The sequence below is a fragment of the Canis lupus genome, chromosome 11 (genome assembly GCF_003254725.2).
Source record: "Canis lupus dingo isolate Sandy chromosome 11, ASM325472v2, whole genome shotgun sequence".
NCBI lineage: Eukaryota > Metazoa > Chordata > Mammalia > Carnivora > Canidae > Canis > Canis lupus.
In genome coordinates this window covers 5,536,163-5,550,524 of record NC_064253.1, presented here as the reverse complement: position 1 = coordinate 5,550,524, position 14,362 = coordinate 5,536,163, and the positions used below count along the sequence as shown (strand labels likewise).

Below are 14,362 nucleotides of genomic sequence, written 5' to 3'. Positions count from 1 at the left end.
GACCTGGACATGTGCTTTTTGGAGGGACACAATTCAACCCACTGTACATGTCAACACAAATAACACATTTTAAATGAAAAATAACTATATTTTCCAAATAAAAATTTAGTGATGAGTGACATTACTGTACATTTTTGCAAATCTCTTTTAAGATCTAGATTCATACAAGGAACTAGGTGCTCATCTGCTTTTACATTCAATCCATTATCTGTTGTTTTGGTTGAGATGTATGATGAAGAAAAGCCTCAACACAGATCATTTCAGACCCTCAGGGGGTTTCAGAGACTCCCGTGGGTGGGTCTTTGGGGGCACATTCTGAGAAGCACTGCTCTAAAGTATACACTTTAAAATGTATGCAAAGTAGAATTTCCAGGCATATGTATATACCTCCTGCTTTATTATGCCACACCGTTTGTGGTTTGTATCACTTTACGAGTCTACTAGCAGTGTATGAAGGATCTTGTGGCTCTACACATCTGGTATTGTTACACTTTAAAAATGTTACCCATCCGGTTGGGTACTTGGCCAAAGTCAATAGTTAGAAAACAGAACCCATGTTTCCTACTTTGAAATTCATTCTTCCTTCCTCCACAGACACAAATATTGCTTCTGTTTCTGGCCCAGTTATCAGAAAGGTGCAATCACCTCCAAATCTTACCTTCTCAGGGCTCCTTTCCCTACTGTGGAGGCTTTGGCCACCACAGGTCCTGCATCTCCTCCTTACCAACACCCCCTCACCCCCACCCTGCCTCTACACCCACCTCCTTCACTTCTCTGTTTCCTACCCAACTCCCTCTATTTACTTCTCATAAAGCCCTCTGCTGATCATCTTCAAGTGCACGAGCTCATCATAATCATTAATTAAAAAATGGAATGATACCTAATTTGTCTTTATATGCACAAGAAAATGTATAATTTTTTAAAGATTTTATTTATTTATTCCTGAGAGACAGAGAGAGAGGCAGAGACACAGGCAGAGGGAGAAGCAGGCTCCATGCAGGGAGCCTGATGTGGGACTGGATCCCTGGTCTCCAGGATCATGCCCTGGGCCAAAGGCAGGCTCTAAACCGCTGAGCCACCCAGGGATCCCTGAAAATGTATAATTTAAGAAATCAACACCTCTTAGTTACTATTAGTATTACCTTTTTTTTTTTAACCTATTTTTTGGCCTACTATTTTTTAAAGCAGTCCGACAAAAACCAGTGTGTGATCACAGGCAATGACCTCTACTTTTTGGATCTTCGGTTTCCTCATAGGTAAAGTAGGTGTGATAATACCTGACTAGTGAAGGATCAAAAGACTTGCGTAATACGCTTAGCACAGTGCCTGATGATAAGGAGGGCTCAAATGATGTTTATTTTTCTTTAAAAAAAGCTGACTTAGTGCCTACTCTATCAAAAAAGTAAGGTACTTTTTGCAAGTCCTGAAGCCTTGTAATAACCCTCTGGGTTACGTAGTATTATCATTTTACAGATGCAAAAGTGAAGCTGAGAGGTCACACAGCCAGCGAATTGCACAGCAGGGATTAAAATTCCTGTAATTGTAGCGGTCCCAGAATTCAAACTCATGGTTAAACTGCTCACCCCAAATATTTGCTGTTATTTATGAGAAAGCTGTCAGCTCTCAACAACAAAGCGCCCTGCAACCGGTCACTAGCCCCCTGGGGCGGGACGCGCTCGCCGCCGCTCCCTGGGTGATGCTCTCTCGGAGCCGCACCTGCGGCGCAGCACGCCCCGCCTCTACCCCGGCAGGCCCCGCCCTTCGCTCCGGCCCCGCCCCCGCCCCCGCCCCCGCCCCCGCCTCCGGCGCCGACGCGAGCCGAGCGGACGTCTCGCGAGCTTCCACGTACACACTGCAACGCCTCTCCCCGCGGCCGGGGGAGAGCACATCCGGGTTGCTGGAGCAGGTGCCTCAGGCCCCGCCCCCTCTCCCCAGGCTTTCGCCCCACTTCCGGCCGTCTCAGGCCTTTTCCGCCCGAACCCTGCCGGCCTTACCTCTGCCCCGTAGGTCGTTCGTGGCGCCGGGCCCTGGTCCCTTCGCACCGCTCGCCGGCGCCCAGCGGCTCGCCCCCGCGTCCCGAATCCCTCCGAGGCTCGGAGCGGCTCTGCCGTGCGTCTTCGCGGGCCTCCCGGGGCCGAGGCCTGCCGCGCGCGGGAGTCCGCGCAGACCCGACCCCGCGCCTCCCCGCAGCTCCGTTGAGGCCGCCGCCGTCGCCTCGGGATGCCGGGGCCGGGGTCCGCGCAGCGCTGGGCGGCCGCCGCGGGCCGTTGGGGCTGCAGGCTGCTCGCGCTGCTGCTGCTGCTGCTGCTGCCGGGGCCCGGCGGCGCCTCAGAGATCACCTTCGAGCTGCCGGACAACGCCAAGCAGTGCTTCTACGAGGACATCACGCAGGGCACCAAGTGCACCCTCGAGTTCCAGGTACTCCGTGCTCTGCCAGCGCGGGGCCCCCAGGGCGCGGCTCCAGGGTCCGGGCCGCCGCCCGCTGGCTGACTCCCTCCTGTCTAGGTTTTTCCGTTCTTTGGCTGAGCCCGGAATCCCCTCTAGCGAGCTGATGTGGGGCGTTTGCCTTTCCTGTTCTAAACGTGGGGCGAGAGCCATTTTAGACCAGATAGGAAAATACGTGAATGCCAGAAATGCTTCGTGTCGCTGTGACTTCTTCCTTCCACGCTCGAATGCCCTTCACTTTAACGCCTGTTGAACTTTCTCCTTACCAGACTCTCCTTTTAACAAAAGTTCTGTTCTCTGGTGCTCAGTGTCCCGGCCGTTCCTCCCACTGATTCCACACCTCCGCTCTGATCAGATCGGAAGTACTGCCAATACCCCATTCCACTGCTTTTCACTTTCTCCATTGATGCTATTAGGACTTTGGTTGATTCTGTCCCTGTCACAGGAAGAGCTCCCCTCGAGGTTGAATGACCACCTGCCAAAGGTGTAGAACGAAGAGCTGTGATAAATGAGAGGCCCCTTTTCGTTTGGGGGATTTTATAGAAAACAAATTTTCTTTCTTTCCTTCTTTCTTTCAAGATTTTTATTTATTTATTTACTCATGAGAGATAGAAGCAGGCTTCCCGTGGGAAGGACCCTGGAATCACAACCTGAGCCAAAGGCAGTCGCTCAACCACTGAGCCACCCAGGCGTCCCAGAAAACACACTTTAATGGAATGTAGTTTCTTACGTGTGTGAAACACTCTTTATTTCCATCTTTCTCGGTAGCTGACTTAACATAGCAGAGCAGCTGTTGAGTGGTAGGTGCTGATGATACAAAAGTGGTTTGAGTGGTTTGGGTCACTGCCATCCTTGATTCCCCACCCATTGTACCCTTTTAGTTGTACCTGCTCATTCATTGAAACTGTGCTTTAAGAGCAGAAAATAGGGAGAAGCAGTCTGATCTTTGAGATCAATGAGGGCTTCCTTTAGGAAGTGATTTTAAGCTGAATTATAAAGGATCAGTGGTTAATGCTTTGGTATGGGGAGTGCGGGAATACCCATTGCAGGAGTGACTGGGTATTTGAGGACCATCGAAATCCAGTATAGTTGGGAATAAGGAGTCAGAGGGAGGGAGGTCAGGGGCCAGACCATGTGCCATGCTGGCCTAGTTAAGAATTTTGGTTTTTCGTAAGAGCATAGGAAAGCCGTCAAAGGGTTGTAAGCAGTGCAGTGCTGAGATCCAGGTACTTTTGGTAGCTGTATGGATATTAACTTGTGCAAGTAGAGTGTGTGTTAGAGTAGCTGTAGAAGACTGATGAGGAGACTACTGTAGTTGTCCAGGCTTCTAGCGTGGTAGCTGTGAGGAAGGAGAATGTGAAGGGGGGATGCCTGGGTGGCTCAGTGGTTGAGCATCTACCTTGGGCTCATGTGATCCTAGGGTCCTGGAATCGAGTCCTGAATCAAGCTCCTTGCAGGGAGTCTGCTTCTCCCTATGCCTGTGTCTCTGCCTCTCTCTGTGCATCATCAGTCAATCAATTATACATACATACATACATGCATTAAATAAATAAATAATATATAAATAAATCTTTAAGAAAAAAGTAAAGGGATTGGAGAGAAGTTAGTAAGTGAAATCAACAGGACCTCATGATGATTTGGCTATTGGTAGTAAAGAGAGGGAGGCTACAGATCACCCTTCAGTTTGTTTAACTTCACGGACTGGAGCCATGGACAGAAAAGAAGAGAATAGGAATTGTAATATAAAAATATGAGTGTATTTCAAGTGTCAGCATCAGACACTGTGCTTGGTGCTGAGAATACTACCACTTCTATTCTGGGCTAAAAAAAAAATAGCATCTGTTACGTAGCAGACAGTATGCTAAGTATTTCAGGTATGTTACTTAATTCTCAGGACAACTCGATATAGGAAATAGATGTAGTACTTCTGTTTTACTTATGAAGCTGAGGCTTTGAAAGCTTTAAACCCAAGGCCACAAAACTTAGCAAGTAGCAGAATCAGTATGCAGTCCCAGAGTAAATTCTTAATTCCTTTATTATATGTACCACATCATAGAGATGTTGCCGTGGGAGCAACTGAACTTGCCCTCTGGGAGCTTCCATGAACACACATGCAGTGTTCAATGCAACAGCGACAGTGCAGGCTGGGTACAGTGCTGGCCAAACAGGGAGGGATCGTCAAGGGAAAGGTGGCTGAGCTCATGTTTGAGCTTTGTCTAGGAGAAATAGGCATATTTCTACAAGATGGCATAGGGGAAAGGGCAGCGTAGGCAAGTAGATGATGTTTATGAGACTCAGTTCCTGAAAACAGCTTGAGCCCACACTGAAATACAGTAATAGTGCCGCTTTGTAACTGTGGGTCCAGGGGCTTTAGAGGTTTGTCAGCATTGTTAATTGGTAATAGTGATATTGATGATTTACACCTGGCCTTGGTGACACCCTGCCTGCCCCCCCCCCCCCCCCCCCAGTGCTGTTGAGACTGGTTATATAGCAGGAATACATCTATGTGACCAGCCAGATAGAAAAAACCCAGCCAAGCCTCAATTTGGGACTTGCTAGTTGCAAGATGTTTCTTGCACACTTGGGTAGTTCACAGTCTGAGAATCTGTGTCTGGCTCAATCTCCAATCTTCACAGAGGGAGCACAGAAGAACCCACTCCTAACCTCCCAACCTCTTTCTGTAAGACAGCTTTCGATTCTGATAGTTTATATTCTTTTCCTGTAACAAGCTGTAGATTTGTAAGCATTGTCATTTTGGGTCCTGATTCTGTAGCAGACAAGACCTGTTTAGCCTGCTGCTGTTCGTGCAGGTGTAAAACAAAGACTGGTTCAGAGAACTTCTGGCAGTCTGCTATTTTTGGAACACAGAGTAAGAGAGGTGAGGCTCCCTTGAAGGAGGTGCAGAGGAGTGGTACAGCATTGTTAACAGGTTTGGATTTTTCTGTAGGCCACAGGAATTGTGAAAGGTTTTAAGGGGATGGGGAGGTGGAGAGGTTGCCCCTCCTCCCCCAGACACGTGAGGAGAGGTGGCACTACTGACATCCAGAGGATGGAAACCCAAAAGGCTGCTGAATGTGCTGCAATGCACAGGGCAATACAGCCCCTTACCACAAAGAATTATCCAGCCTTATGTTAGCTGAGGCTGAGAACCCCTGGGTTAGAGAGAAGAGAGATCAGGTTGTGGGAAAACCTTTTAGGAAGCTGTGGCTTTAGTCTTGTCTAGACTGTGGATTAGGAATGGAAGAGATGGCTGAATTTGAGAGAGGTGGTAATGTCAATGTGAGAGCTGGACAGTTACGGACACTTAGTTCAGGATGATTCCTGGTCTCTAATTTACGTGACCAGACAGATTATGAAGGCTTCTCATTTTTATCTGAAACAAGATGATTTGTTTTAAAGGTTGATGGAGGAAAAGTGACATGGTGATCAGTTCTGGTCCTGTTCAGTATGTGTACATATTTGATTATTCAGAGTACAGCAGCCAAGCGTGAACACTTGGGTATATAAAAATGAAGTCATGATCTTCACCCAGAGGAAAGGTTGTTGACATTTGGAGAAGTGGTAAATGCCCAATTGTTAAGACACATTTTATGTCGAAACATTATATCCATATGTTAATATTTACATATTTTTGTAGCTTCCTAAGTACATAATTATATTTCATTTAATTATCAAGGTGATCTGGTGACATAGTACAGTTGTTCATCCTGTCTCCTAAGTGACAAAAGGTCACATTAGCAGCCAGTCCTTTGAAGTGCAGTTTGATCCCTGTTCTATGGACCTAGAATGTCAATACTATGCTAATGGAAAGAGTTCAAGCCTGAAAGTACAAACTTGTGGCCTTCCCCCATCTCGGAGTGGTTGGGAACCCTCTGAACCACGAGTCTTTTCCTTACATCTTTCCCAGCTTTTCACCCTGTGCCTTTTCCTTTCCTACCTGTCCCTCCCTCCCTCTCCCCACTTTTCTCCCTGACTACTGCACCTGTCCCTGCTACCTCAGGAGAGATCTCCCTCTGCTTCTTCTGTGCAACCCAAGTGGCCTATAAATTGTAAGTGATTAAGCATAAGCGCTTGAAAAACAGCTCTAGAATCCTCTTGAGAACATTTCATTTATCGCCTGGCTTTCCTTTCAAACGTGCTTGCCCGAAAACACAAGCTCTCCAGATAAGCAGAAGATGTGTTTGCTTTTGTTTTGTCTGGTTTTGTTTTTGCTTTAATCACAAGTATACAAACAATATGGTTTAGTCCTTGATGTTTCTCAGGGAAACAAGCTTAAAATAATGGTAATACTCTTAGACTAGCCCACAAGTCTGTTCAGTTCATAATGTAGTTCAAAACAAAATATGTGTCACATTCCATGTAACTGACCTATAGCATCACTGAAGAAACAAATCTGACTGTAATTTGGCAATCAAATGAGTTAAAGTTCTCTGATAGAAACATGCTTGGGGTGTTAAGCCAAGGACTGACCTAATTCACCACTTCACCGCACTGTGCGTGTGTACTTGGATGGTGCTGATAGGAAACTAGGAGAGAACATTTGGGGAGGGAAAATACTCTAGACGATGAGCTTAAGGGTCATGAGTATGACTTTGGAATTCAGGTTCTGCCTCCGCCTTTTGCTAGATGAGCAGTCTTGGGGAGGTTGCTTATCTTAACTCTGTTTCTCAGTTTGTGAAATGGAGGGTGAAAACCCTCTCTTGTAGGGTCATTGGGCAAAGCAATTGATGTAAGACACCTCCCTTAATTAGAACAGTCATCTGGCTGATTAGCTAGTTCCCTCCTTCCTGTCATGAGGAAATTTGTTCAGTTTCTATAAAGCTTTAGTTAAACGGACATGTGCCTCTTACATTCCATCCACTGCTGGAAATTAAAAAATGTAAAATTGCCTGTGTGATAGGAAAGTCTGTTGCCCATAGCCTTATTGTTATTTTAAGAGGAAATTTGGTTACTCTCTCAAACTTGTTACTTGCAGTGATATCTTCCTTTTTCCTCTCTCTCTTTATAGGTGATTACTGGCGGTCACTATGATGTAGACTGCCGATTAGAAGATCCCGATGGTAATGTGTTGTATAAAGAGATGAAGAAACAGTATGATAGCTTTACCTTCACAGCCTCCAAAAATGGGACATACAAATTTTGTTTTAGCAATGAATTTTCTACTTTCACACACAAAACCGTGTATTTTGATTTTCAAGTTGGAGAAGACCCACCTTTGTTTCCTAGCGAGAACCGAGTCAGCGCTCTTACCCAGGTAAATAAAAAGTCAGCTATATAGCAGTGTGGTTGAAGAGGGGGAAAGCATAAATTAATGTGCATTCACTATTGATGAACACAGAATTTTGAGACTTTTACACAATTTTTAAGATCTATCTTAATTCTTACAGTAGATTAAAAGCATTTCACAGAGAATTTAGGGCATGTTTGGATCCACTGCTGGACTCAGCAGTTAAGTGCCTGCCTTTGGCCCAGGGTATGATCCTGGACTCCAGGATCGAGGCCCACATCAGGCCTCCCCTGCAGGGAGCCTGCTTCTCCCTCTGCCTGTCTGTCTGTCTCTCTCTATCTCTCATGAATAAATAAATAAAATCTCTAAAAAAAAAAAAGACAATCGTTAAAAGAGTTTATGAACTTTTCAGTTTGAAGAAAATAAGCCTTAAAATAGGAGGATCACTTCAATGGGAAAGGAAGTTGAGGAAGACTGGATAGTGCTCCGGCATTCTGAAACATTTGTTTTTAGTTCATGGAGGAATGTGAATTCATAACCTGGCAGGTTGCTATAACTGGAAACAAAATAATGCCTTTAATGATAAATAAATATGCCACAGGGTAGTGTTAAACCAGGATTTAGTGTTAATTCACGCTGCTATTAGAATAATGTTTGATGTAACTTAAAGTAAAATACTAATGATTAGAAGGAAGTCATCTAACAAATAGTTAAAGGGCACCGGGTGGCTCGGTTGGTTGGGGTGGTTAGCTCTTGATTTCGGCTCAGGTTGTAATCTCAGGTCTTGGGATAGAGCCCTGCATCAGGCTGCATGCCAGGCGGGATGTCTGCTTAAGGACTCTCTCTCCCTCTGCCCTTCCCCTCTAAATCCTCTAAATAAATAAATAAATAGATGATAGATAGATAGATAGATAGATAGATAGATAGATGGATGGATGGATAGATAGATCTTTAAAAAAATAATTAAGGTAAAGGTAGATTGGATTTTATTTTGAGGAAGACCTTAATGACAAAAAGATAAGGAAAGAAGTTCGAAGTCAATGAACAGATGCTGCTCAGGTGATAAAAACGGCTATTTTCAGTTTTAATATAGTCTGAGCTTAGATTGTATCTAAAAGATACTCAATATTCAGAGGAATTACTTTTAATCCCCTTTTGTTAGAACCTTAAATTAGGTATTACATTGTTCCTGGGTTCTAGTTAGTCTGTTGGCAAAGTCATGTGGTGATAGAGGCAGTTTTTAATAATATGTAAGAGCCTTAATTCATAGACCTACTGTGAGCATTAGCAGGATGTATTCACTTGCTCTTACTTTCAGAAATGTTCTCTTATGTTAGCATCCTGTATGAATGGCACTTTGCTTTGTAAAAAGATTTTTCATTGGGACCCTTGATTATAACTTAACCTTTGTGAGTTTTAATGGTATAAGAAGGTAGCTTACCCTAAAAAACCTTAATAGGTAAAAGGAATGAGTGGTAATACAGCAGTTAGTATCTGTTAATCTCCTTTATTAATATCACATTTCTTTACTTTAGGCTTATTTTTCTCCTTAGCTAATAAGTCGCTGTGGTAGCGATACTTACAAAGCAGCTGTTCACACCTTAAAGTAGAGAAAATTACCAGCTGGTAAATGCAGAAAACGTATAGAGTTGTAAATCACCATTTTTCACCTATTAATAAAATAATGGATCTAGGGTAGACTGTGATAACTGGTCACTGCTAAAACCCTAGGTGAAAGGCTGAGGAGGAGATTTACAGTGACTGGATCAGACCAATATCACCTAAATCTAATGACTGTTCCAGATGGAGAGAGAATGGGGCATTGTGTATCTTCTGATAATATGCATTATCGAAGTATGCAACATTGCCCAGGAGGTGTTCCTACCCAGAGCACTACATCTGAATTCCTTCAAGTCTCTTGCTCCAACTAGAAGTGGATAAGAAAAACATAAGATGGAGGAACACCATGAAGATACAGTCAGGAAAATCTAGGAAGTGGAAATGCAGCAGGACAAAGGACCCGATTTCTTCAACAGATGGGAAGGGAATAAGCAGGAAGAGAACCTAAAGATTCAAAGAGACTTAAAAGACACATCAACCAAATGATTGTGTCAAAGTTGTTTGGATTCTGATTTGGAAATAACTTTTGAAATATTTGGGGAAATTTGAACATTATATTGAAAACTTTAAATATTTTTTATTTTATATGTTGATAATGCTACTGGGTTTATATAGTGTTGCCTTTCAGAAATAATTATAAAGTATAAGAGTATTACTGAAATGGTAACACACCAGAGAGCTGCCTTAAGTTAATTGCAACAGGGAGGAAAATAGGAAAATACATGTTGGTGAAACAAGGTTAGCCATCCGTTAATTACTGACATGACCCCTCATTGTACCGTGCTCTTCTGGACATTGCCACCTAGAGTTTCCCTTTTTCCCTACATTTTCTTTTCTTTTTAAAGATTTTATTTCTTTATTCATGAGAGACACAGAGAGAGGGAGAGGCAGAGACACAGGCAGAGGGAGAAGCAGCCTTCCTACAGGGAGCCCGATGTGGGACTCAATCCCAGAACCCCAAGATCATACCCTGAACCAATGGCAGACACTCAACCACTGAGCCACCCAGGTACCCCCTGCCTACATTTTCTATCTCAAAAATCATATACATCCATGCAATTAGTCCCTTAATTTCTATCATTTTCTTTCATCCAGCACATCTTAACCCTTACTCCATGTTGGGCTTCAGGGAATTGTTAAACATTCAGAATTTGTGTCCTTGCTTTTATGCATACTTCCAGGGTTAGCATGCATACCACTTTAAGAATGCATAGAAAGTAGAGATCTGCCAGAAGCACCTCTGTAGCCTTCTACAACAAATTAGAAATCATTCATTATGGCACAGTTTTGTTAATCTTTGCTTCATAGGGACCTAAACAAAAGGAAGAACAGCAAAAACGTGAGTGTTCTAACAGATCCATGCAGTTTATGGACCACATAATTCTCACTTTCTAGATGTATTTTAATGGAATATTTTTATAAATGATTGCTTTCGTACTTACTTTGGTAGAACTTTATTAAATGCTTGAATTCTTTTCTAGTGTTTATATTCCTTCACTAAAATTAAGGAAAAAAATATTCCCAGAATCTTTTGAGAGATTCTGTGGATTTATTAGTAAAAAGAGGAAAAAAGTTGTAAAAGTCATAAGCACTTTAGGAGAAATGGGTCCAAATAACTTTGTGACGTAGAGGTCTTATAGTGACTGAGTTGGCTTAATGAGTTTTGGCATCCAAAAGGAGAGAGAGAAGCAGAAAGGAACATTGGAAGATTTGCTAAGATAAACTTCATTTCCTGGAGAATTTTCAGAATACAGGAAAGTAGTTATGTTGACCATCTTTCTCCCCTGCTTTCCACCCTCAGTGGCCCTCATCACTGTCCTGTGTCATAAAAATGTTTTTCCTTTGTATGGCCATACACAAATATGTCAATAGTTCCTTTCTTAATGATAAGGAAAAAAACACTTAGATTATTTTAAAAATTCTTAACACATGGTTTGTGATGGAGAATAAGTATAATTTAATGATAAAGTATATATTTCATCACTAGGATTTTTTCAGCAGTAGAAAAATAATAAACTCTGATGTATATAGAAAAAAAAGTTTAGACACTTAACCTTTCTGAAAGCAGATCGTGTGATCAGTGTGTAAAAAGGTAAGGTGCCACCTGGTGAAGGCTCAGACTGATGACGCATTGAAACTGAAACTTCCATCCTATTGACAGTAGTTCTGTTGGTTTGGTTGATGGCAGGAGAGGGGAGACTTATTTAGCAAATTGGTAAATTAAAACATGAAAGACATTGATGCTCTGACCTATCATGTTCAGACCCAAGTACTTTTAAAATAGTTAACTTTGCCTAATTCAATCTTGTTTTGGTGTCCTACTTGGTTTATTTTTGTAGGTATTTGGGCTTTGGTTTGTATTCTTCTTATCCATCAAATTTACTGACCTGCCATTGTCTTCCTCCTAATTTTTCCTGGTTGAGGAACCTGAACTTGAAACTCTGTAACCGCCAACCTTAACTAGAAAATGTTTCTGCAACTGTTAGCTTAGCGTTTCATCCATCTAGTTAGGACCTTACAGGTGCTGCAGCTATGGCTTCCCAAGTTGGGGGGCAAGTCATCCCAGTGGGGCCGAACAGGAGTGTGGCATTGCCAGGACCACAGGCATACATGAGTAAATGAGCAAGTGCCGGCTGAGTAGTGTGTGCCACTCAGAGGAGGCATTGAGGTCAAATTGAAAGATCAATTGGACATACTAACTGGAACCATTTCTTTTTAGATGGAATCTGCCTGTGTCTCCATTCACGAAGCTCTAAAGTCTGTCATCGACTATCAGACTCATTTCCGTTTGAGAGAAGCTCAGGGCCGAAGTCGAGCAGAAGATCTAAATACCAGAGTGGCCTACTGGTCAGTAGGAGAAGCACTCATTCTCCTGGTGGTTAGCATAGGGCAGGTATTTCTCCTGAAAAGCTTTTTCTCAGATAAAAGAACCACCACAACTCGTGTTGGATCCTAACTACGTTTTGAGAATTGATGCACCATTGCCACCATACTATTGCTGTCCTCTAATTAATTTTAGGTACTGAAGAACTTAACATTGGCAACATTTTTAAACCTTACTCATACACTTGTTGGGGGGGGATGTACAGTGCATATCCCCAAACTGTGGAAAGGACACCTTTTTTTTATTTGTAAAGGTAGAAAAACTTCAGAACTTATTTTGGGCTATTCATGTTAAATAGTCAGCACCAATGATCTTTTCTTGGTTGTTTGTATCTACTCTTCGCACACTAAACTTTGGTATTTTGATTCCTTTTAGCCATTTAACAGTACTTGTCTTATAGGTAGTGGATATTTTAAAAACCTTCAATTCAATGTCTGTGTGTTGTGGAGGAAGAAAATTGCCTTTTAATTGTTTATAGTAAAGTTTTGTTTTTCCGAAAACCAAATGTGATTAACTGTAAGCCCAGGCCCTATTCTGCACTGTTTAATTTGGGGGTGGGGGGAGCCACCATGGAAATGTTAATTAATATTGATATAATTTTAAATTGATGCATCATGGTATAATTTATTTCTTGTTAGCTTGGAAAATGTCAGATTTTTGTTTTTTTTGTGTTTGTTCTATGATTTATAAGCAGATATGTTCTTTTTTTTTTTCATGAAGACATTCTTACCACAGGGAAAATAGTATGTTTCAATAGCATAACAGTTTATGACAGGCCTTAAAAATCAGACTGTTAAAAGAGGTAGAACAATTCCAGAATAACACAAGATTCTACAGGGGGAGGCAGATGAAATGAGAAAAGTTTTAGTAAGTTATCTGCACATACTACATTTTCAGTACTTTTACAAAGAAAAAAGATCTGTTTAATTTTAACATTTTGATTGGCTGATTCATGCCCTAATGTGGCCTCAATGTCTGAGTCATTCCTGGCTTAAATTAATACTTGTAGTATTTGTATCGTAAAAGTGCCATATATTTTGTCCTGATGACTGTGATGCACTGAGAAGTGTCTTTGTTTTTTTTTTTTTTTTCTTTCTTTCTTTTTCTTTCTTTCTTTCTTTCTTTCTTTCTTTAATTTTGTTTTGGTTTTTTGGTTTTCATTTGTTGTCTTGCTCATGTAGTTTGTACAATCTGGTTAGCCACCCTAAAATGATTTAAAACTTTAGAATGCCATGTGTTTCTTATTTGATAATCTTCATCAATTGTACTGCATTTAATGAATATTAAACAGTGCATATTCCATACACTATAGGGTTTAGACTGTGTTTGTATTTTATAATTTGCGTAGACTGAGCTGACTGAAATAAGATTTTTGTTCAGGTATTCAGAAGAGAATACAAGACAAATGCAAAACTGTATAGGTGTTTAAAGCTTTTCTGCTGGTAAAAAAAAAAAAAAACTACAGCTGCTTTTTGCCATGCCTCCCTCCCCCACCCAAGAGTGATGAGTGCTGAACAAGACTGGCATATTGTAGAGATTCTGATAAGTGGTACGTAGAATGCTGATTAGATAGTATTTCTAGTCATTTATCACTATGGACTGAAAGTTAACTCTTAATGCTAAGCTGTCTCTAGCAGTCTTCAAAAAGCATATACACTTCTGCATATAAGAGCAAAACAGATTCAAGGTCATGCTTACTAATTTCAGATGCCACAGTGTAGCAGGGAATGAACATGATTGTAAATAAAAAAGAAATCTGTTACATACTTTAAAAAAAAATAAAAGATTACTTATTTGAGAGAGAGCATGAAGGGGGGCAGGGCAGAGGGAGAGGGAGAGAGAAACTTTAGCATATTCTGTGCTGAGTGAGGAGCCGGATGAGGGGCTCCCACCCTATGACCTTGAGATCAGGACCTGACCCAAAACCAAGAGTCAGGCACTTAAGTGACTACACCACCCAGGCGCCCCTGAAACCACTTTTTAAAAAAAACTTCCAAACCATCACAAGCTGATCCTTGTAAATACAAAATCACATGCTTGAATATTTTGGCACTATTAAATTACTATTAGCCTTTTAACTGCCTACTTTCTAGGCATATTTCTGTTCTCTTTTTGTGCTTATCTCTTCTTCAACCAGTAACAGTTCAGTATGGCCTTGTAGACCACACTTTGAATAGTCCTGAAGT

At 41.9% G+C, this 14,362-nt stretch overlaps 1 protein-coding gene across 1 annotated transcript in view; it reads left to right on the top strand.

The window, feature by feature from the left end:
* The first annotated feature begins 1,924 nt into the window (after positions 1–1,924).
* LOC112659658 (uncharacterized) overlaps positions 1,925–14,362 on the top strand; it is a 43,716-nt gene continuing 31,278 nt past the window's right edge. Inside the window, exons 1-3 of the mRNA XM_049091885.1 lie at positions 1,925–2,418; positions 7,454–7,699; positions 12,012–12,245. Coding sequence (XP_048947842.1) covers positions 2,221–2,418; positions 7,454–7,699; positions 12,012–12,245 — 678 coding nt within the window. The 5' untranslated portion in view covers positions 1,925–2,220. The remainder of the gene's footprint in view (positions 2,419–7,453; positions 7,700–12,011; positions 12,246–14,362) is intronic.